At 34.5% G+C, this 25,686-nt stretch overlaps 1 protein-coding gene across 7 annotated transcripts in view; it reads right to left on the reverse strand.

Annotated features, from left to right (window-relative positions):
* The window catches only part of PPP3CB (protein phosphatase 3 catalytic subunit beta), a 43,025-nt gene that overhangs the window by 13,945 nt on the left and 3,394 nt on the right, over nt 1–25,686 (reverse strand). For all 7 annotated transcript variants that reach the window (XM_014858874.3, XM_014858875.3, XM_044757153.2 and 4 more), the window contains exons 2-10: nt 19,070–19,270; nt 18,245–18,369; nt 15,560–15,671; nt 13,328–13,473; nt 12,920–13,059; nt 12,738–12,815; nt 12,538–12,632; nt 9,589–9,714; nt 1,838–1,915 (exon numbers count right to left, since the gene is read on the reverse strand). In XM_014858874.3, coding sequence (XP_014714360.2) covers nt 1,838–1,915; nt 9,589–9,714; nt 12,538–12,632; nt 12,738–12,815; nt 12,920–13,059; nt 13,328–13,473; nt 15,560–15,671; nt 18,245–18,369; nt 19,070–19,270 — 1,101 coding nt within the window. The remainder of the gene's footprint in view (nt 1–1,837; nt 1,916–9,588; nt 9,715–12,537; nt 12,633–12,737; nt 12,816–12,919; nt 13,060–13,327; nt 13,474–15,559; nt 15,672–18,244; nt 18,370–19,069; nt 19,271–25,686) is intronic.

The following is a 25,686-nucleotide window of genomic DNA, read 5'->3' on the forward strand; positions in this document are numbered from 1 at the left end:
AAAAATTAGTGGACTATGTACCAAAAATTATTTTAGTCATTATATTAATACCTATAACGTAATGAAGTAGGTACTATTACCTTCATTTTGAAAATAAGAAAACAGGCTCAGAAAGGTTAAGTAATTCGCCTGAGGCCATATAGCCATTTGTGAGTAACTAGAATCTGAACCCAGACCTAGTCTTACAAAGTGGTAGCAGAACAAGGAAAAGAAATACTTAATTAAAACTATTTAAAAATTTTATGGAAAAGACAGATGTGATAAAATGTTAGAACTAAAAACTTCTACAGAAAAATCAAAAGGAGAGATAATTAAAATAAGGAAGAATATTACTCATTAAAGCTTATTATCCAAACCAAAAAAGAAGTGATATAAATGATTTATTTCAGTGAACCAAATTACAAGTCAGAGTAAAAGCACATCTCTGCCTGTCACCAACATACGGCAATAGAAGACACTTTGTACTTTCAACAAATGGGCTACAACAGTGTTTAAGAATCAATCCTATTTGTAAGTAGAGAAATTTCTAAATAGTTTTTATTCAGATTTTACTTAATAAGTGGTCGATTGAGATGGACAGTTTACATAGCTGGAAAAGCAGACAGTAATTTTTCTTCCTCTGCATCATTAGAAGTTAAAGAAATGTAAATTAAACCAACTTACTACTATATAGCCACCAAGCAAAATAAGTAAAAATGACCAAAACCCAATGAGATGGGCCTGTAGAGAAATAGGTCTATGAATCCATTGCTGGAAGTACTTCATATTGGTGCAATTCTTCTGCAAATCAATTTGGCAGTTTATAGCTAAAATAGTGAAGCTAAAACTCTTTATATTCTTTAACTCTATAATTCTTGTCAAGAAATTTATTCTAAGAAGGAAAATAAAAACTATTGTACAAATGTTTCTTGCATGCTAGTCATAATAAGGATAATTTAAAGCAACCAAAAGGTCAAACAATATGAGCTTAACTATGAAAATTTTGGTATATAAATATACCTAGAAATATGTAGCTATTAAGTTTTACCAATATGTAGACCACATTGAATATATGGAAACATTTATATACTGGTTTCACTTATGAAAAGCATGCTACAACAAAGATGTGAGAGGACTATGGAAGGAAATAAAGAGTTTTCAGCTTACAAGTTGTTTACATTTTTGTTCACTCAGTTAATTTAAGGAAATATTTGAAAAGTTTTAAATAAAAATTTCAAAACGAAAATAAAAGGAATTTTGTTTCTATGATATTAATGTATACTATAAATGCACATTAGATACATAGGCTGATTGCCTTACACAAGAACTAACAACCATGTATAGCCTTGCTTCTATGGAAAAAATGCTTTCTGAATCTAAAAACTAAAATAACAAGTGGTGCCTTAGAACAGAACTACTTATAAGTTGGGAACAGTCTACTTTGGTTTTTGGAAGAAAGAAGTCATAATGACATTGGGGGTTCAGGTATGTTTCTGATGGACTAGGAATATTCCACCAATGAAACAAAAAAGCATTTTTATCCTCCCTTTTCTAAGTGTCAATATTCATGAAGAACCACATCCCTTTAGTACTTTTCAATTTTCTTTTCTTCTGTTCTTTCTTCCAAATATCCCCTTTCCCAAAATTCATCTTCTTCCCCACACCAACAGAAAAAAAAAATCACTAAAATTATTTTAAAATTTTAAAATAAACAATACCTGAAAAAGTGACTTGTCACTTATCAAATAGCATAGCCATTTGAGAACAATGACTACATTTTGCTAAAGAGTGTATATTAAAGTTGGGCAGTTAAAAGAAACCATTTCACAATAAAAAATAGTAAAATGAATAATCATACCATCAAATTGGTCTTCACCTTCAGTCATTAGTTCATCATCAGAGCAAATACTCAGAACATTTACCAACATTTCTGTCACTATTCAAAAAAAAAAAGTATGTTAGCTGACCATATTCAACTGTCTATATGTATACACAACAATTATTTATATAAATGGTCAAATGATTTTTAACCCAAGAAGACTAACACATTCTGATAACAGGAATGATGGAATTAAAAGAGATAAAAGCTTTCCAAAGGAAAGAAACTCAATAGATAAGAGGTCTGAGAGAGATTCTTTATAGAATAAGTTTTCAGGTCTCTCAAAAAAAACATAAAGTTCCACAGAGATAGGCATAGAGATGTAGAACATCTAAATGTATACATTTCAAATCTTCATTTATGGATACAGCATTAAGGAGTAAGAAAAAAAATCACGGCACAGTTCCACTGTTTCAAAGAAGTCCCAGGACTCAATCTTTTAAAAACTGGCTCCAGGGGCCAGCCCTGTGGCCGAGCGGTTAAGTTTGTGCACTCCAATTCGGCAGCCCAGAGTTTCACTGGTTCGAATCCTGGGCACAGACATGGATCAGGCCATGCTGAGGCAGTGTTCTACATGTCACAACTAGAAGGACCCACAACTAAAACATGCAACTATGTAGTGGGAGGATTTGGGGAGAAAAAACAGAAAAGAAAAAACTCAAACAACTGGCTCCAGCAACTCCCCTGAAACTTAATTCTTAAGATTAGTAATGACTATCTAACATCCTGAAGCCATGGTTCTTTCTTAGGCTTAATTCTCCTTTACCATCTCTATATTTTTTCCCTTGGTTTCCAGGAGTCCACTCTTCTAGTTTTCCTACCTTGTAGACCATTTTTCCCAAAATTTGGATATTCTCAAAATTCTCTCTGCAGTCCTGTTCTTTTTTATATGCTCAATCTCTTGGTGATTCCATCCATTACTATATAGTTTCAAGTATCAACTTTTTGAAGATGATTCCAAAGTCTATATCACCAGTATATCTGACCTCTCAATCAGGCTCTGGATTTCCTTGCTGGTTGTATTGCCAACTGTCTTAAACTATTTATATATTGTCTGTTTTCCCTACTAGAATGAAAGCATGAGTACAGGGCATTGTTTTGTTTACCACTGTATCCCCGTAGCCTACTACAGTGCTTGGCATATGACAGTCATCCAATAAATACCTTAGAAATGAGTAAATTAAAAAAAAAGATATAAGCAAATTTCAATTAATAAAAATAGCTATTGAATATTAGCCCCTGGATGTCCTGACAGCACTTAGAAATGAATACATCAAAACAAAATTCAATACTGTCCCTATTATTCCTCCTATAAATATATGAATAGTACATCACATGCCAGGCACTGTGCTGAAGCTCTGGGATTCAAATACAAAAGGTCTAGTCTCTATCCTCCAAAAGCTTACTAACTACTGAAGGATAGATAAATACATATATCACAAAAGAGTGACGAGCATATGCTATAAGTATGCAGAGGTATACAAAAGACCTGCTGAGGAAAGGAAGGCTTTGGTAGAGGAATCATGAAGTAGGAGTTTGCCAGTTGGAGAGGGCAGACAAAGTACTCTAAACAGAACTTAGAAAAAGTATGAAGTAGCCATACAGATCAATGGAACAGAAGTGAGAGTTCAGAAATAAAACCTCACATTTAAGGTCAACTGCTTTTCGACAAGGGTGCCAAAACAATTCAGTGGAGAAAGAAGAGTCTTTCCAACAAAATGGTGCTGGGACAACCAGATATCTACATGCAAAAGAATGAAGTTGGACCCCCCCACTTCACATCATAAATAAAAATTAACTCAAAATGGATCAAAGACCTAAATCTAAGAGCTAAAACTATAAACTCTTAGAAGAAAACATAGGGGTAATTCTTCATGCGTAACTTGGATTAGGCAATGGTTTCTTAAAACGTGACACCAAAAGCATGAGCAACAAAAAGAAAAAATAAATACGATTTCACCAAAATTAAAAACTCTTGTGCTTCAAAGGACACCATCAAGAAAGTGAAAAGACAACCCACAGAACAGGAGAAAATATTTGCAAATCATATATCTGATAAGGGACTTGCATCTAGAATATAAAAAGAACTCTTACAACTCAGTAACAAAAAGAAAACCCATTTAAAAATGAAAAAAGGATTTAAATAAATACTTCTTAAAAGGAGATATGCAAATAGGCAATAAGCACATGAAAATATACTCAATATCATTATTCAATAGGAAAATGTAAAACAAACCCACAATGAGAAACTACTTGATATCCAATACCTAAAATAGAAAATGATACATAGTAAGGGTCAGCAAGGATATGGAAAAATTAAACGATTACACACTGCTGTGGGATTGTGAAACGGTATAGCTGCTTTGGAAAACGGTTTGGCAGATCCTCAAAAGGCCAAACACAGAGTTACCATATGAACCAGCAATTCTACTCTCAGTTCTATACCTAAGAAAAATGAAAACATAGGTCCACATAAAAACTTGAACATGAACGTTCATCACAGCATTATTAATAATGCTCAAAAAGTAGAAACAACCAAATGCCCATCAACTGATGAATGGATACACAAAATGTGGTACATCCGTATAATAGAATATTATTTGCTCATAGAAAGAAATGAAGTAGTACTGATTCATGCTACAACATGGAAGAACCTTGAAAACATTATAGAAAGAAGCCAGTTCCAAAAGACCACATATTGTACGATTCCATTTATATGAAATGTTCAGAACAGGCAAATCTATGGAGACAGAAAGTAGATTAGTGCTTTCCTAGGGTTGGCAAAGAGAGGTGGGGGAAAATGGAGAGTGACTGATAATGGACACACTAGTTTCTTTGAGAGGATGATGACAATGTTTCAAAATTGATTGTGGTCATAGTTGCAAAATTCTGGGAATATACTAAAAAAAAACCACTGAATTATACAACTTAAATAGGTTAATTGTAAGGGATGTGAATTATATCTCAATAAAGTTGTTATGAAAAAATAAAAAATATAAGGCATGAAACTTAAAGGGCAGAGCACTTTCAGGAAATTGGCTGTGCTGTGTTTTAGCTGGAACATAGAGAATGTGAAAGAGAAAGGCAAGAAATTAGGCTGAAGAGACAGTAGGGAAGGTCCAAAGACCTTGTGTGACAGGTGAAGATTTATCTTAGAACCTACCAGAAGCCATTTATGGATACTAAATAGTAGCTTTTAAGCACATAGTACTTTTCATCCAGAAACTTAAGAAGGAAGGAAAGGCAAGACAGTCACAGTATGGTAATAGCCAAAGAAAGGTATCAGATTGGGAAAATGTTATTTATTTTTTATTTAAAGATTAGACAGATTGGAACAATTTATGAAAGAGCTTAGTAGAGAGAGTTTAAAGATACAGAGGACCTAACTGATGAAGCAAGTTTCCTGAAAAAGCAGAAGCACAACAGAATCTAGGAGCAACTTAGAAGGGGTAGCTCTGGACGGAGGGATCACCTCTCCAATAAGACAAGAATTCAAGATGAGTGCAGTTTATAAAGCAGGGGAACAGTAAGTAGACAAAGCTCTCATTAGCGGTATGTTTTTTCTCTGAGAGTGAGCAAAACGGCTGGAAAAAGAAAGTTTAAGGAAAAAAAGAAGAAAATTTAGACTATATCCTAAGGGAAATGCAAGAGGAAGCAGACTAGTGACATAAAGGATGTCTGGGTACTATCGAGAGCCCAGCTAATGCTAGAAATCAAAGAGTGGTACCAATTCGGAAGGCTGTATAAATATCTCCAGCAGCGCTCTACACCCTGGCTGTAAGAATGGAAAAAATGGATGGCTGGACTTTACTGGGGCCAAGATTTTTAGAAGAAACAAAGTAGAAAAGCAAGAGAGAAAGGAGTTTGAGGGTGTGTTGAAAAGGAAGAGAGGCAAGGAGTGATCTGACTAAGAAAATTACACGGTCAAAGCTAGCAATCTTAATAAAGATGAAGAGCAGCTGTAATTGCTGTGAAGGTTTGCTAGAATAACAGGGGTTTTCATCAGAGAGTTTTTTTCTTTTCCTCCCCAAAGCCCCCCAGTACATAGCTGTATATTCTTAGTTGTGAGTCCCCCCAGTTGTGGCATGTGGGACGCTGCATCAGCATGGCCTGATGAGCAGTGCCATGCCCGCACCCAGGATTCCAACCGACAAAACACTGGGCCGCCTGCAGCGGAACACGCGAACTTAACCACTCGGCCATGGGGCCAGTCCCTCATCAGAGAGTTTTAACAGAACTATCACTACCAGACTCAAAACATCCAAGTCACCTTTAATCATTCCCGCCCCTTAAACATTCTTGTTAACAAGAATCTCACCGATTCTACTTCAACAGTTCTTGGGTTCTCCCGTGCTCTCCATTCCTAATGCTACCGGGCTTCATTATGTTTCCCCTTGACTCGATGTAGCTTCATAACAGGTCTCCCAAACCCTAGTCTGCCTTCCAGGCTCTTTCACCAGAGTAATTTTCTAAATGACTCTCATGGTCATATTCTGTTTTAGGTGCTTCCCAGCATTTATCAAGTTCCAAATCCTCTTGTGTGGTGATCAAGATCCTCATGATTTAGCCCTGACTTTTCATTCTTTTTCTACTACTGTCCTTCATGCATCTTACTCACTAATCAGACTGAAGCCCTCAACATTTCTCAGTGACCAGTGCTTTCTTTGCTTTCAGACTCAGTCTTTGGAAGTTCTCTTACCTAAAATTCTCTTGCCCATATCTACAAGCACAATTCCACCATTCTTCAAGCCCCAGTTCAAATGTTATTTTAATCCCTCTGACAAACATGTCCTCTCTCCTCTTAATTGCTATAAAACTATGCTTGTCTTGGAGAGCTTACCATATTACATTTTATCATTATTTATGTATTTTAAGTCCCTTATTAATCTACAAAGGCGCATATCTTACTTGTATTTTTGTATCCTTAATATCTTGAGTAAAATACACTTTCAAAAAAAATCTAGTAAATGAATAAATCTTACATGTCTGACCTTCCATGGCAGATCACACCACAGTGGACCCTCTAGAACAGAAGTTCTTAAATTGGGGCCAATAAACGTGAGGGGGGTTACTAATTCACGTCAGATCTATGAGCATCCTGAAAATGTTATGTGTATGTACAGATATACATATATTTGTACACGAATTTTTCTGGGGTAAAAGTCTGTAACCTTCATCAGATTCTCAAAAGTGTTTTGTATTAGAAAATTAGTAAACATTTTTGTGCAGTTTAATAATTTAAAAAAAGTCTTTACTTTTTAGAGATTCATTCTAAAATATTTATAGATACAAAAAAAAATAGGGGCCAGCCCGGTGGTGCAGCAGTTAAGTGCGCACGTTCTGCTTCGGCAGCCCAGGGTTCGCCAGTTCAGATCCCAGGTGTGGACATGGCACTGCTTGGCAAGCCATGCTGTGGTAGGTGTCCCACATATAAAGCAGAGGAAGATGGGCATGATGTGAGCTCAGGGCCAGTCTTCCTCAGCAAAAAGAGGAGGATAGGCAGCAGTTAGCTCAGGGCTAATCTTCCTCAAAAAAACAAACAAACAAAAATAATAGCTGAGATTTGATTCAAAATAATTGAGATGTGAGGTGGGGAGTAGTGGTTGGGGACATAAATGACACACTATTGGCCATGATTTGATAATTGTCAAAGCTGAGTAACTGGTACACAGGAATTCATCATATTATTCACTCTACCTTTGTATATGTTACAAATTTTCCAATGTTAGATTTTTTTTAAAAAATGAAAAAAAGCCCCAAAAAGGTTAAAAAGGTTAAAAAGTTTTCATCCAAATTTAGGATTAAACCGGCTTCTGAGGAAGCCTCTGGCTTAGGTTAGCTGCTTTCCAGGGACTAGATCAGGGTAAAACTGGCTTTTTCTAAGTGGAACAAATGAGATGTCATATGCCGCTTTTCACACCAAAAGAAAATTTTCATTAGAATCAAGAAGTAGTTAGGCTATCTAACCAGCTAACATGTATTAAAATGGAAAAATATGCAGAGTTTGAGAAAATTTTCTTACTGTGCTCAACATTGGTTGGAATTCTATTTGCATATAATGGTCAAATCTGAGGTTCATCTTTTTAGGAAGATGTGAATAATTTAGAGAAGATCCACAGAAAAACAACAAAAATGGTCAAAAGATTTGAACAGTTCTTCATCTTATAATAGATAAGATGATTTAAAGTAGCAAAAGAACAAAAGATCACTCAGGGGCAGACTTCAAATGCAAGAACACTGATAGAAACCTACTGTTCCTCATCTTCACTTATAAGAGATCCACAGAAACTAGATTAAATTTTCTCACCTCTCAAAAGGAGTTAGACTGCATAACTGTTTGCTCACTATGAGTTCTAAAATACTATGTCATAGTTTTTGATAGGCACATTAGGTGAGAAAACCTATTATCTCTATTTCTTTCCTTGTTTAAACACTCACAGAAAAAACCTTTAGATTAGATATAGGGAAATATTTCTTATTGTGGAGGCATCAGAGAATCAAATTAGAATCTATGAAACGTCTATTTTCCTCCTATCCTATCCTCCCTGCTCTCTCCACCCTCCTCTCCACTCATATTACATTAAAATAGTTGAGCTGCAGTCTAGCCTGGAGGCAGGAGAATGAGCAAGATGAATTCTTAAATTCCCGTTTAGCCTGATGATGCTATGATTGAACTATTTCTCATATACCAAAGATAGAAGGTTATAAGTGTAATGCATCCCTTGCACCTAAGCCCTTTACTGGCCCCCTTCTCAAATGCTAAAGTGTGTAATTCTATCTCCATAATAACTTAATGTTGACCTATTGAGTAACTTACAAAGACCTAAGGCAATCTGCAAAAATCTCTTTAACATACGCAGTTTAAGTAGTAACTCTAAATTTTAGAACCAAAAATTGCCTTGGCAGAAGTAACGTCTTAAACAGAAAGGAACATTTTGTAACACGGAAGAGGTGAGAAAAAATAGAGAGGAATATAGAACAAAATGTTTTACAATCATGTCTGTACTCTCACACTGTCATTTTCCACATATGGAAACTGAGGCATTGCCTTATGGAAAAATTAACACGAAAATGGAAAAGACGACTGTGATAAAGTAAGGAAATCCTAAGAATTCTATAGAACCAAAACAAAACACAGAAAGAAAATTTCTTAAATAGCATTTATGTTCTCTTAAAAAGCCTATAAGGTATATACTAATGGGTATCCTTATAAATTATCAGAAAAGCATTACCACTAAAATTGTATACATATTTTTTATATAGGTTAGAACCTGAATTTCTCTATCATTTTTCTCAGAGTGCAGGACTGCTATAAAATGACTAACATTGCCCAAAATAACGGCTGTTAAATTCTCCCATGAATTGCAGAGACATCCCCAAAAGTGGTGATAAAATAGGCAAAAGTATCCATTCCAAAGCAAAGCTATCCCTCCATTCCTTCATAAAAGATTTAAGCTAAGGAAAAAAAGAAAGAAAACCCAACAGCTGAAGACAACATCAGGCTATTTATAAGTCTTCTCCCAGGCCCCGAGACACCCTCACATGGGGGCTGTAAACAGCTCACTAAAATATCTTTGAGGCTCTCATATTCACACCCACTGACACAAGCAGAGCTGTACCCACAGTGAAACTAGACTTCAGCTTCCTTTAGCAAGTATGTGCCTGCAATAGTAAACTGGAGTAAATGTAACAGTAATAAAACAATTATTTTTTTAAAATAAAAATCATACCTTTTTCTCCAACAAATGGTAAAGACCATGTGAAGACATCCATAAAATTGGGCAACCAGTAAGGATGTGGAGAACAGTTAAACTGTCGAATATTCATCACATTATTTTCATACTTTAATACAGCAGCTGCAAGATAAGTTTGAATGTCAATGTAACAACTTGTTTTTTAGCTCCAAAGTCTAAAACACATAAAAGCAGAAAAATATCTTTTTAAGGGGGTGGGAAATCAAGGGGTGAGTGGAATGAGTGCTAACAGAGGGAGGTAGGAACTAATTTTTAGTAATAACTCACTTTTTGTTTTTAACCCACTTCTATGTACACCATAGTCAATCTTCACTTATTATTAACGAAATTTCCAGATTCTTTCTAGAATGTTTGTTGTACTTTATAATCCAATGATAAACATGCACTTTTACTAAATCCAAAATTGTGAAAACTCAATTTTTAGAGGAAACACAGAATGGCAAAGAGCAATTTTCTAGGTTTAAAAGTTTATACAAGTTGGAGGAATTTAAGAGAGTCTTTTCAGTTGCAGGCAACCTGAAAAGGATAGCTGAATGGTAATAAAGCAAAAAGAAAACAAACAAAAAAAACCAACAAAAACCAGAACAAAACCAATTTGGAACATTTTATTTATAAGTGTATAAATGTATTTATTTCATTTAATATGAGAAATCAAGTGAAACTACCACAAAGAAATATTTTACTTCATTTAGGAAAAAATTCTATTAAAATACTAAAAGAGAAAATATTATAACCAAATAACCCAAAGGTAACATACTCATGTCAATTGCAGGTATCTTTCTAATGCTTCACTATGTTGATATAAATAATACCTTAAATTAACTAATACAGATTTCAGTCACTGATTATATTATTTTATGGAACACTGGGTTATACGGGCTAGATTTCTAATCTAAGCTACAGCATGTACTAGTTGTGCAATGCTTGGTAAATTATTTAACTAGCCTGCTTCTCATTTATAAAATAGGATTAAAACATCTACCTTGCCTACCTCAGAAGTTTGTTTTAAGATCAGAGAACGCATTTCACATGAAAGTAGATAAAAGTATAAAATGCTTTGTAGATATTATAATAACTATGTAGTTACTTTTTTTCTTTCCAATTAATGAAAAGCATTCAATTGCAGATGTTAAATTCCAAGATTTGGAATTCTGGCTAATACAGAGTCACAAGTATTGTTTGTTTCCTTTACGAAATTCCCATGAAATAAAAGTATTATAAATTTAGCCTGAGAAATTAAGGGCTGATACTAAGCTTTCAGCTTTAAAAAAGAAAAAAAGGGAGAGAATCTAGAAAATTGCCTTATGGATGGAATGAAACATTACAAACATACCTATACCATGTAAGCACTCAAATCATTAACACTATGTACAGACTCAGAACTATCAAGAGACATTTGATTTTGACAAGACAGATTCAATGGTTTGAATTTATTTTCTGAGCACCAAGAAAAGTGATCCCTTAACCTCCTGAGTCAAACTAACAAAGGACAAACAGTAAGACAGTAATCAATTGAGCACTGAACACTAGCTCCTTAAATATCGACAAGGGGGAGGTCACAGTTGAGGAATTAGAACACTGGTAGAAAGTTAAACGTAGCACTCCATTCTGTTCTTGAGAATGGAGTCAAAACTTAGATATGCTTCTCCTCAAAAATGGAAGCCACACTTTATTAGGCATCTTTATAGAAGTTTCAGAATTTATAAATCAAAAGATAATTTAAAAGAATATTTTAGCCCTGGCATAATCCTTAGAGTCTGCAGTGATACTAGCTTCTAAAGATTAGCAACTCAATTAACGTCAATGGTATAGTTGTTTTGGTAATTAATACAGTATTAAGTTCTTGTAGCATATTCCATATCAAAGCTATTATACTGCATGGTACTGTTTGATCTCAGGCAAATGTTTTAATCTTTTAACCGTCACCTCTAATTATTCAAAAAACTCTTATTCTGCTCCTCTGTTGAACTCACACCACAAATTATTGAATTATCTCTCTAAAGGTACTTTTAAAAGTCTTTAACCTTCTGTTCTTTCCTCTTGGCACATCCACACCAATCTGACCCTGGAAACTACGGCATAGTCAACTGAATTCCAGACACGTCAAGACAGAATAGGAGCTGGCTTCTTAATTTCCTCTCCTTAAAATGTGAACTACGTAAATATATCCAAGCTCATCTTCAATGTCCTTGGCACACACACAACCAGATTAAGCTTCTTTGGTAACATCTGTCAATCAGCTATGTTCAAAGTTAAATGAAACCCAATTATTATAGACAGATCAAATTTGGAGGGAAGAAGGGGGAATGGAAACCACTGGAACAGAAGGTTAAGAAAAAATGAAGAAAGAGCAGTAAAAAGAAAGGAAAGGGAAGAATGGATCCCTGAAAGGAGGTCAGTGAATTAATCAAAGAAGGTTCAACTATAAATCTTCATGGGGCAGTGATAAGACTGTGGAGGTAAAAGTAGGGAATAAGAAAGGGAAAGAGAACCTAGGTCAGTGAACATAAAACAAGAAACACGATAAACTAAACAACTATACACTGCAAATACACGAAACGGTCAAAGCAGCAGCAGCAGCTTTATGCAAACAAGAAAACATTGTCCTGATTATAAGGGAAAAGATTTAAGAAAGGGGAGTTTGAGAAAATCATGTTTAGTTTTGCTTGATGTATTTAACTCAGAGCATTTTTATAAGACAGCTTTTGTGAGTGACAAGTTGTGGAATGGTTACATATGACTTAAGTTTCACATTTTGGATTTTTATTTCTTGTTCTCTCCCCTCCCTTATATCTTATACTTTTTTATAATGAGATTTGGATAGTCACAGTTTCAAATAATGCCCCTTTTCTATTATATTTTCAAAAAAGTAAGTCAATTAAAATGCTAAGTTGTTTAACAGTTTTTTTATCAACAACATCTTACCTTTATTATTGTAGACATCTAAGTAATTAGGTGCCGAAAAAATTGTTATTAATGAAGGGAACCCTGTAGTTTGACTTTTTCTGTACATTCTATAGCTGCAAAACAAATAGCTTAATATGCATCGTAAAGCATCAATCATGGTTACTAAGTTTGATTTGTACATAAGGTGTTAATTTGGGTCAGGGAAACAGAATTCTTACCCTGCATCTTGAGCTTCATGAGCTCTAATAATCGATAACAAATTATTGTTTTGCAAAAATTCACACACTGCTGGATAGCTGTGGGGGAAAAAGAGTAGATTAGGTAAAAAAACGGTTTTCTATATGAAGTTTATGCTATTTTAACAACTAAAATGTGATTAATCTTGGATATTTTTCCTTACTTATAAAAATAAGAACATCCTCGAACTGTATTGTGACTAAAATGTTCCTGTGATTTTTCATTTCCAAAATCTTCAGAAGGATCGGACCATAGCAAGTCACACATTGGTCCAAATGCAGGTGGCTCTTTGAATCTATCTAACTGTGAAAGAAAGAAAAGGAAAGAAACAAAGAAGAGAAATAACTTGTCAAAAAGCAAGAATAGAATGGACATAGGAAAGTGGTACCAACTTTAAATACTGTTCATACTACATTGTTCTGAATGGTTAGAAGATATCTCCCTAAAATATCAGTGCATAAATTTTTGCCATTACCTAATCTTGGCAGTGAAGAAGTCTGAAGCTTCTACTCCCTACCCTACAAAGTACTATAAATAGGAATCAACCCTTGAAACTAAAATATATACTCACTCTCCTAATATCATCCAGTGTGTGTATTTCTGGTGAAAGTCCACCATGAACACAAAGAAATTGTTGGTTTAAAAGTGCAGCAAGAGGCAGGCTATCAAAAGCTTCCATACAAGCTTCATAGACTCTTTCTGAATATTTAATTTTACCTAGAAAAAGAAAAATTAAATTATTAAAAATTATATTACTAGTTGATCATTTTGAAAACATACATATAAAATTGACTATTAAAACCAAGGCAAGAAAACTACAGACAGGGAAAACAGCCAAGTGGTAGCCAGGGGTTGAGAATGGGTGAAGGGATAACTATAAAAAGGCAGCAAGAGGAAATTCATGGGATGATGAAACTTTTCTGTATCATGACTGTGGTGGTGGACAGCTCTAAGCATTTGTCAAACTCAGAACTAAACACCACAAAGAGTGAATTTTACTGTATACAATTTTTTTTTTCAAAAGGCAAGCATCTTTGCCCTATAAGAATTAACAAAGATGAGCAACATTGTTGGGTTTTATGAAGACAAAATATTTGCTCTCTCTAAATTTATTTTGGGTATGCAGCAGATAGTCATAAAATACCACTAAAAATAAGTAAGTCAAATATCTAAAAACAGCTCAACTCTTCACCTTTATCAGCCAAGTAAACAAAATTAGAACTATATTTAAAACTAAAATAGTTTTAATATTCTAAAAGTCATTAACAACTTCATTGTTACATGCAAGACCACCACATCACCACAACAAAACTCAAGGTCCATCCAATTAAAAAAAAGAAAAGAAAATATCTTATTCATATGTCGGAAGAGTAGAGTTCCTCTCATCTACAAAGCACATTTAAAATGGACAGTGAAGCCGGAAGGTAATACAACACAAGAAAGACAAAACTTCACCAAATGAAACTCATTTACTTTTAAGGATATATCAGATACATTGCTTTACTCTTTATATCTTTAAATTTCTGGATATTTTATGTTTTTGGGATTTTGGTGGGTGGTTTGTTAACTATCTGGAAAAAAAAAAAGAGCTCAGCTCCTATTTCCCTTTTTAATATTGTAGCATTCAAATATGAGAAAATCTATACCCAGCAACCAGAGCTTCTAAATTGGTAGTGTACTAACAGACCTGTTTTCCAGCACTGTGGTTTAATAAAAATTTTACTTTGATTGCTTTTAGGTCAAGCATGCACTTTTCAGGTTTCATCTTATATTCATTTAGGTTACCCACCTTATCCTTGAAGTTACGAGTTTGCCACCTCTTTCATTACCCATCACTATATTTTTTCTCCTTTTACTGGAAGTCTTTATTATTATGATCTTTATTGGGTCATGTTTTGAGTCTCGATAATTCTGAAATTATTTCCATTTTTAGAACTTAGCAGTAAGACTTAATATAGTCATGAATATTAACAAGCACAGAGCTATAGGGTGTGAAAAAAGGCCAAACACTGCTCTCTATCATATGGTTGCTTACAGCTATTAAGATTACCATTGCTATAATAGTTTAAGAGAGAAAAGGCATAAACATTGTAGGTTAAGACTTTCAGTTCTTTAACGGTGTGTTTGCAATGATCTGCAATGATGATAGGATGAATAATTTGTTAAGAATCTTCATGGGAATGCCTCAATATTGCGGGACAAAAATCTCCAATGTAATAGCAACAACAACTGTTTTTGCTTTTGGTATTTATTCTTCCTGTTAGAAAAAAAAAACTTTAACATAAAAACTATATACATGGGGCCCTGCCCGGTGGTGTAGTGGCTCGGTTTGGTACCCTCCGTTTTGGCAGCCCAGGTTCATGGGTTCAGATCCTGGGAGCAGACCTACACCACTCATCAAGCCATGCTGTGGTGGCACAGATACAAAATAGAGGAAGTGGTCACAGATGTTAGCTTCAGGCCACTCTTCCTCAAGCAAAAAGAGGAAGATTGGCAAGAGGTGTTAGCTCAGGACCAATCTTCCTTACCAAAGCAAAACAAAACAAAAGACTATATACAAAACTCAAAGCTGTTCCTAAATAATACGTAAAAATCAAACTTAATAGGAAACAGTGAAATGAAAACGTCTGAATAAAATGTCATTAAACATTAGAGAGCTCTGAACAATCTTCCTCAGAGCTCTGTATGTTTGGACACAAAATCTGTTCTTACGTGTTGCACTGTAAAGTCTTCAAACTCTACTACCCACATCACTCCAAAAGATCACTGAGGAAGTAAAAATATTTCTCATAGCAGTACTCACATTCCTGCTTAAAGGTAAAATATTCAGTAAGGTGTCTGCATTCATGGTTGCCTCTCAGAAGAAATAATGTGCTTGGGTATAGAATCTTCAGGACCCATAAATATAAGACACACTGCAAAAGAAAATGTTTCCAGTGAATTTATTTTATATTTTTGTTTAACTAAGTTGTTTGATCTTTGCTCTTTTTCCTCTAACTTTATTATCCTTATAATCTCTATTACTCTTTACTATCTTTTTCTCTTCATCCCTTACTAAAATATAAGCTCCATGAAATCAGGCACTTTGTCATCTTATTCACTTCTGATTCTCCACTCCTAGAAAATTACCCAGCAAATAGTACAAGAGCAACAAATATTTATGGAATGGATGAGTCAAATAATCTGTTTAATTACTTTAGATTTGCAGATTGTTTACTGTAAAAACAATTAGCAGATTGGTCTCCTCCTTAGCTATATCAATAAATAAAATAACAATGTCAAAAATAAAGGCAGCTAACATTTACTGAGTACTTATAATGTGTCAAGCACTATATAATTAATCCCCTCTCATTTATTCCTCAAACAACCCTATGAAATATGCAATAAAATCTCTATTTTACAAATGAGGAAACTGAAGCAAAGACCTTAAGTAACTTGTCCCAAATTACAAAACTTGTAAGTAATGGAGACAGGATTCTGATCCTCTAATCTTAAGCATTACCCCACACTGCCTCATGAAGGGAACAGTCATGTTTTATGTTTATTTTGTTGGTTATAACTGCTGCCTTACATAACTTAAGTGCTTATTATTCAAACTGATTCAAAGAAAGTGCAATTTTTTTAAAAAGAATATTAAAACAAACAGTATAGCAGAAGCTTTTCTCTAAATAGACTTAGAAGGAAAAGACTCACATTTTACTTATTTGCTTAAGAAGAAAGGAAGGACTACTTCATATGGAAATACAAAAAGTAAAAACAAACTTTTTAACAAGTTAAGGTATATTGAAATGTGTAACTATTCACAGCTTCACTTTATTTACAAGAAAAAATTAAACTTATTCTACCTATTAAACTCTACCTGTCCTTTTTGCTTATTTTGATTCTTTGTTATTTTCCTTTTATAAGAATAAAAGGTATGAAGAAAGTCAGCCACAAAACACGCCAATACAAGGACATACAAACCAATATGCTCAATTACCAGCCAAGCCTCCTAAAATTATTTATTTTTTGTTTTTGTCAAAGTCCCCAAACTTTTTGTGAAGAAGTGCCATTTTCTGGTTTTCTCAAAGTCTTGAGGAAGGCTGAGAGGGCTGATGATGAAACTATGAATGGAAGGAAGAACAACTCAGGATAAGAAAATTCCTTAGGGAATTTGGGTGGACAGAGCCCTGAACTTGCTTCCCCACTAGGAATCCTAGCATACGTCAGAAAGGAGGTTGAAAACACTAGAGAAGGGGATATAAACAATAACCAGCATGAACATTTACCAGCTAAGGCTTCAATACTGCGAGAGGGTGGTTCAAGAGCATAGGCTTGGAGTCAGAGTGCATGGCTGCACCACTTACTAACAATGTGACCTCAGGCAAGTCACTTAACCTCTCCAGGCCTCAGGTTCCTCATCTATAAAATGGATAAAATAACAGCACTTACCTCACAACATTGTTGTGAGGATTAAACTAATCAAGGTGTGTTAAGTGCTTAGAACAGGCTTGGAACATATTAAATGCTCAACACAAGTATCTATTGGTAGAGCTTTTACCCCGAAATTTTACCTAGGAATATGTGCTACAGAAATAATTGGGCAAGTATGCAAAGATGTACAAGCAACATGGCTCATTGAAGCATCATTTGTAATGGCAAAAAACTGGGAACACTTAAGTGTCTAACAATAAGGAACTGATTAAATTAATTGTGCTTTGTTTATTCAATGGAATACAATGCAGCTATTAAAAATAATGCTGTAAATTTATATTTACTGACCTGGAAAGACATCACAGTATAGAGATGTATGAAAAAAGCAAGTTAAAGAACAATATTATAAGATGGTCCCATTTTCATTTTAAAAAGGAAGAGAGAGAAATGAATATATTAGAAAATACAAATTTTTCTCTATTTATCTTATTTTATTTATATAATTAGAAAAAGTAAAAGGAGTAAAAAGAACCATCTACTGTTAGGTGATGATCTACAGGTCATTTTAATGCCTCTCAAGTTTTTTAAAACAAATGAATACTTTCAGAATACACAAAGATTCCATATGATATACTTAGGTCTTAATAGCCACAGGAGGGATAGAGGCACTAGGGTTTAAGCAATAAAAGCATTATAATATGCTTTATTTAATTAGAGAAAATTCAATTAATCTTTTGACATATGGTTAATGGTTTCAGGGGCAAGAGAAAGAAACAGCACTAGCTCCTTGGAGCCACTAGATAACAGAGCAATGAAGACCCCTCAGTTTGCTCATAATTTTCACTGGGAAAAACGGCAGTTATAATTATATAAACAGAGTAATACAAGAAAATTAATAGAATAGCGTGAAAGACAGAAGAAGAATAAATAATAGCTTTACCTAAAAACTTCAGAATATGATAAGTATTAAAAAGAATCCAATATACAGACTTTAAGGAACTTATTTTACTAGAAATTAATGGAAATCATATGATAACACTTAAAAGCAAATCAAGTGACAGTATATGATTATTACCTCTATACTAAAATAACCTCTGTCCACATAATCACCAAGAAAAAGGTATCGTGTATTAGCAGGTGATCCGCCTACTTCAAAAAGTTTCATCAGATCAAAAAACTGGCCATGGATGTCACCACACACTGAAACAAGAAAATTATTAGATATGAAAAAAAACCCTCTAAAATAATAAATTTTACTTAAATTCTACTTTCTTTTACATAAGAGAGAGTATAAATTCTATCAAGAAATGTCTGAGAAGGAAGTCATCTATGAAGAGTCATGATAGGGATGCTGTGTACCCAAGTGTTCATGTGCTCAAGATTTAGAACAAGATATAACAAAAATAATGAAATCTGTAGTCAGTGACAAAATTTTCATCTAAATTTATGAAGCTCCTCTTTAGGAAGCCAAGCATGTTTGTCTCAGGATGACAAAATTATAATGGTGGTGGTAAAATCTCCATTCTAACTCAATACTTTCTGTTGACTTCTAAATGATCATCTTTGGTACATGATGTGACATTGAGGTATTTGCCCCTAATGATCAAAAGCAAAGTAAATAAGTATTTGTTGAACCAAATTGAATTGTGGCCAACACAACTCATGAAAGCTTCACAAAAGCATATTATACTAATTTCTACACTCAAATTATTCACGATCAAATTTATTCACTGAAAACAGGCAAAAACTAAAAAAAATTACAGAAAACAATTTGGAAATTCAAGACAACGTCCATGTAATACTAATTTAGTATACAATACGAAGAGAAAACAGCTTTATATCCAGGCAATTAAATAATGGTGTAATAAAGAACTAATATCCAAAACATACATAAGTGTACCTGTAATTGGAGCTTCTACTTCTATCATAGTTTTCTCTCTCCGAAGGATGGCAGCACCCTCATTGATAATTCTAAGCGCAATTTCTTCATCTACTCGACCTTCTTTTACTAAGTGGTTCTTCAGAACATCAACCCTGGGTATCCCATCCATATCAAATACTTCTTCAGATGTCAAGCGATGTGTTGGGGGGAAAGGTACTGCTGCATTTTTTTAATTAATAAAAAAAATCACTATTAATACATTAACATAAAAACTAATCAGTGGACCTACGTAAATAAGAGTAAAAACTGAACAGCTGGAGTTTTTGTTTCTTCATTTATTAGATAAGGAGTTAATTTCTAAAAAGCTTTTTTTAAAAAAAAGAGTAATCAAATTATACTTTTTGTTAATCTATATATAACATCTCTTTTGATGAGAATTATTAGGGAATGAATTGTCTCACAAAATTAAAAGTTCCTTCAAAATAACTAAAGCATTTTTCTTTAAGCCAAAACATTTTTTGGCAGAACTCTTAAAACATTATACTCTTCACCTTAAATGAAGTATAACAAATATAACTTAATACCATATAAGCCTGAATAAAAAGAAATCTCAAATATAAGGTGATCCACATGTTCCTAAAAAGAATATAAAAACAATGTTTTCTGGCCAACTGGAACAAAAACTTTTAGGGATACAGATAAAACACACAAATGCTTACTTATGAAATTTAAATTAATTGAGATGCACATATAGATTTAAAATAACATTAACAAATCATGACAATTTTGAATACTGCTTTTACTCCAACTTTCTTGTTTCACAAAACACTTTCATTCAAAATCATTATGCATATCTTCAACATCAGTGTATTCCTTATCAATAAAGCTACTTTTTGAGTCATCTAACACTTTTCAAAAGCAAATCATCTTCACCTCCATAAGTTGTTTGAGACACAGCACTTTTCGAATAGATGTAAAATGCTATCACTATAAATGCATCCTAAGCTACAGTTCCCATTTTTCTAACTACCGAAATAGTTGGCCTTTATACTCCTGAATTTATGATTTCCACAGGTAATCACCAACTGTACTGTTTTAAACTGGTATTTGTTAAACGTTATGGGAAACAAGAAGGTCTATTTTCAATGGTATCTAGCACAATTTTGAGGTCATACACCTAGGAAAAATGACTATACACCTGTTAAATTTATTTGATTCCTTTTTTACTGAATCCAACAAGCGACCTCTTTATGGATTCAAAATCTGCTTGGATTGAAGTAGTTTTAGGCTCTTTACCAAACAGTACTTTGTTTTTCAAAATAAGATGGCAAGAGAGAAATTTACAGTAAGTCTACATACAGACTCAAATGTAAGGCAGCTCCCTCTTTCCTGAAATAAAACTTTTTTAGAAAAAACTCACTTTATATTCAAGTATACAGTATACAGTATTTTTTTGATGTTTCAGGGTCATCACTTTATCAACTATTATAAAGAAGACTGGAAATGTATAGGACCAATTGTTTCTTCACATTTCAACTTAAAGTAATTCAAAACAAGGGGCTGGATTAGAATTGTATTACCTAAGAAAGAATAATAAATAACCACGTCCTTGTAGCAGGAAAAAACATTTAGTAAGAACACAATCCTTTAGAAGTGAGATAAGAACTAAAGCAGAGGGGTGGCAACCATTTCTAAAAGACTTTGAAATCACCAATCCTTCTTGCTTTCTTCTTTTTTTTTTTGATACATAGTAAAACAAAACCTGAACTTGCTTATTTTCCCTTCACTAGATCACATTTATGTCCATTACGTTTTCCTACATCTAGAATAAGGCATTAAAATACATTTTGTTCTCCCAAATATAGTACATCTAGATTCCAATAAAATAAAAACCTCTGTTAAAGTACATTTTTCTCCAAAGATTAAACAAACCATTACATATGTTATAACCAAGTATGCCTCCATCTACCATAGATAAAAGTAGATGAAAACTAGAGATTGGTGTCATTCTAACATGACACTGAAAGTGGAAAATAGGAAGTTTCAAAAGAATACGTTTCAATATATCAGTAAATAAGAAAATAAGAGGAAAATGGCATGTGTTCTTTGCCAGCTAGAGAAAGGAGCCGCAGCAAGTGATCTGACCAGGCAAAAGAAAACTGACCAAATAGCATTTGGCCTAACAGGGGGTTGCTTATTGACCCTGTTGGTCAATAGAGGGTTCAATTTTTTTCACCAAAAATTAATATTCTCAAGTCAAGAAATAATGTACAACTGAAATCTCACATTGATGTAAACTATTATGAACTCAATAAAAAAATTAATATTCTCAGCTACTACTTTGTGTTGCAACTCCTAAGGCATTTTAAAGTGCTTCCATCTATTTTCAGGCTTTTAAAAGGTTTTCTTTTTTATTTCTAATTCATCTTCAGCCAATTATTCCTGCTCGTCTAGGATTTTCTTCCTATATATTTTTTCTTATTATTTTCAGACTATTTCTCCTACTCTTCCATATCTGTAATAGGGAAAAACCAGAACATAAAGTATGTAAAATGTAATGTAAATGGCAAATAACTGAAATGGCTAAAATGGAGGATTAACTGGAACAACCTAAAGAGCTACAAAATCACCTCAAATCACCAAGTTTCCAACACTAGAAAACCTGATTTGGTAGTATTCATTTTGACCAAACTGTTTTGTTGAAAAACTTCCTTTAACCCAAATTTTGGCATGAGGAGCATATGCGTACAGTAATCAGTAACATTCACAAGGTATTTTCATTCAGATTTAATACAGAGTGGCTAAAAAAACAAGGCCCCCGAAAAGCTCTCATTCGGGAAGTTGGAAAAATAAACTAGGGACCCAAATTGATCACAAGGATGGCAGGAGGGGCAGAGATCTTACTTTTTCTACTACTGGGTAAGGAATTCTGGGAACTAACTAATCCTGTTGTGCAACTCTAAGCAAAGGCTGCAACTATTAGCCCTGTGAAGACTCCAACACCAACTGAGGTGCAGCCTGTGCCCACTGAACAACTTTACTACAAAGTTATCATTCAGATGCCTGTGCTTCTCATTGTTGCCCTATTGGCAACTGTCCAAAATAAAGTCTCTCCTGTCATCTATACTTTTTTCTCTTTCTTTTACTCTCTAGAGGCTTTCTTTTCCATCCTCTGTCTGTTCTCCCTACCAATCTTTTTCATTGAGGCCTCCAGAGCTCCCATTATTAGAAAAAAAAAAAGAAATCCACCCCTCTGCCCCCACACACGCACACTTTAGCTCTTCACAGAATGTTGTCTTCATCTCTCTAGCTTAATTAGACCGTAGTTGCCCTGAAGGATAACACTTCTCAAATACTTTTTTCCAAGTGGACACTGCTAGTTTTCCCACACTCCACTGCTCCCAGCAGAGAAGGCTTCAGTCTTCTTTTAGCTCCCGATTACCACTTCCAACGTAATCATTCCAATGAGGAAAAAATGCCTCCTTGAGGTCCCTTCCATCCACTAAACATCTAGTCATGTCTCACATGAAACTCAGGTTCCTGGCTCACACACCTTCTCCAATTCTTAGATGGATGAGCTTCTAAACTTGGGTGCTAAGTATAAAATCATCAAAATGGCCCAGTGCTACTACAAATTCATAGTCTCCAACTTAATCGGTCATTGGTACTTCCCAGCAATCCTACTGAACATTCTAGTCTGTGCCCTCTCCCAGTCTCCTCAGCGGAGATTTCAAATGGTCACCTCTTCCTTGAACCCATTACTCACTTTATCCCTTACTCAGTAATCAACTTTGGATCTAACTTCAGGGAAAACTGAGGCCTTCAGACCAAACTTCATTTTCTCTCTATCCATACCTATGCCAGTATGGATCTTTACATTTCTTCCTTTCTCAGGGAAGACGTATTCCTTCCATCCAAAACTGTGCTCTACCTGTGCTGAATCCCTCTCCCCCAGCCTCTTAACTTCAATCACCCTCCCCACCCCACCATGGCCCTATTCTGTTTCTTCTGCCTCTGATTCTCCACTGGATCTTTCCTTTGAGCAGATAAACATACATAAGTCTCTATGATCTTAAAAAGAACCCAAACAAGTAACTCTCTTTTACTCCTTATCCTTGTTTCTGCCATATATATCCCTTATTTTGACAAGTAAGCTTCTTGAAAGAGTAATCTATAATGGATAACTTCATTTTCTCATTTTTTGTCTATTTTCCTCAATCCCTTTATCTGGCTTCTGTTCTATTCCTCCACAGTGTAACTCTCTCTTGGGTTCTTGAAATCACTCACCTGGTTTTTCTCTTACTTCTCTGGTCATATCTGATTGGCCTATTTCCATGGACTTCTAGTCCTTTTCCTGACCCTTAAATGTCAGTATGTGTCCTAGGATTCTGTTATTGGCCTCTATCACACCACTCTGAATTAGTCATCTCATTCATAAACACAGCTTCAACTAAAATCTACATTTTGAGGACTCCCAAATATGCAGATCGCTCAGTCCAGACTCCACCCCTAAATTCCAGATCCTTATTAAAATATCAAGTATCTCCACTCGGATGGTCCTTAGATATCTCAAACTTAGTATGTCCAAAATTTAATGTATGCTCTTCCCCTCTAAACCATTACCAATAGTTATCCATCTGGGAGTTATCTCAGAAGTCTCTTTCTTCCTCACCCTACACGGCCAATAGGTCCTAAATAATTCTCTGAACTGTTTGTCTGAATAAAGATTTTTTTTTCTAAAATTATTACGATCTTTTCAATTTTTACCATGCTCCACAATACTCAAAACACTCTAAAATTCAAATCTCAAAACTCTTTTTCAAGACTGACTTCATTTTTATATAAAATCCAAATTCTTTATCTTAACATGGCATACAAGACCCCTTGTGATCTGACCCTTGCCTACATTTCCAACCCTCAACTTTTGCCACTACCCCACATTCCAGACACATCCTACACTCCAAACACTTTTTCATTTTTTAATTACATCACTTTTTAAAATCTCTGTACTTTGCATGCCCTATCATTTGGGGGTACACTATTTCCATCTTTTGCCTACTTCTCCTTGTCCTTAAGCCTCATTTCAGTGTTCCAATTCTTGAAAACTTTTCCTGATGTTCACAGACTAGGTAAACAGTGCCTCCTCCTTTGTGATCCCATAGCATTGCATACGATGCACACCTATACCATGGCACTTAGCAACTGCAATGTAAATATCCATCTCCCCCACAAGCTTATGAGCTCCTTGAAGGGAGGGGGCTATGTCTTTCATCTCTACGTACCTAGTGATTAGAACTCAGGTACTAATGAATGTTTACTGAATGATATATTATAGTTTCTAAAATACTTGTACATATTGACACTAATTTACACAGCAATGACAATATATTTAGACAATATATTTCTGGAAAAATTCTCATCCTTCAAGGCCCACCTCAAAACATAATCCTCTCAATGATGCTTTCTCTCCAAGTCAGATAGTCAATTCCTTCTTTATAGCTCCAAAAGCACTTTGTACCTAATTCAATATATTATTTACTTGCAATAATGTCTCCCCCATTCGAGTGCCAGCACTCCAAGAGAATTTGTCTTACTTAATGTATGTAATTCAATTCTGTATCCCGAATGCCTCGTATAACACCTGGTACAAAGTAGGTACTCAATAAATGTTGCACAAATAAATGGCCCAATCCTCTGCCTATTTGAATCCTACCCACCCTTCAAAGCCTCTTTCCTCCTATACAAACCCTTGCTAGACCATTTCAGTCCGGAGTCATTACGACCTCCTACGAACTCGAACAACTCACCGGCTCTGCCACTTATCTGGCAATTATTAATCACATCCATCCTTATGACATATATAATAACTTTGAATGAGTACTTATCTCCCCAAGGACCAAGACTGTATTTCATCTTTTATAAAGTCTGTTGTCTCCCTACAGTTTTTAGCATACAGCAGGTACTTAATAAACATTTGCTATTTTATTACTTTCATGTTCCAAAATAAATTTTACATACCATAAAAAATGCCCAAGTAGCGTCAGCTTATTTCATCTCTGTGTAAACATTTTTATAATGAAATGAAGTCATATAATTGGCACTAAAACACACCTCACTTAATAAACCAAGGTTCTTTTCACCAAACTTTTCCTTACAACTCTTACCAATTCATTCAATAGCTCTGGAACCTGAAGCTTTTGCCTCATAACTGAGGAGGTGTATTTCCTCCTTGGCATTTTCCTTCTAAGATGACTTGTTACCAATGTTCTCTCTTCTCTCTCTCACTCACACACACACACACACACTATATTCTGTTCCTTTGCTTTCTCTAGGACACATGGTACTGAAGATTTATTTTACTTTGCTTAATACTTTAATAGGGGTGCAACGAAAAAGAAAAATCATTTTCAATAGTTATCTTTTTAAATAGCTAGGTCCACAAAACAGGTTTTATAAACAAAAATTAAAATTCAAGTTGCTTTAAAACATGAAATAGAACTAGTAAGAAACACTGAAGTAGCAATGCGACCCCAAGACCTATGTGGGTCATCTAAAAATCTGTAATGAAATAAGCAATCCTAATAAAGCTAAGGTACTGGAAAACACTTTAGCCAAATGACCTCGGATTTATAAGC

The sequence above is a fragment of the Equus asinus genome, chromosome 2, assembly GCF_041296235.1.
Source record: "Equus asinus isolate D_3611 breed Donkey chromosome 2, EquAss-T2T_v2, whole genome shotgun sequence".
Taxonomy (NCBI): domain Eukaryota; kingdom Metazoa; phylum Chordata; class Mammalia; order Perissodactyla; family Equidae; genus Equus; species Equus asinus.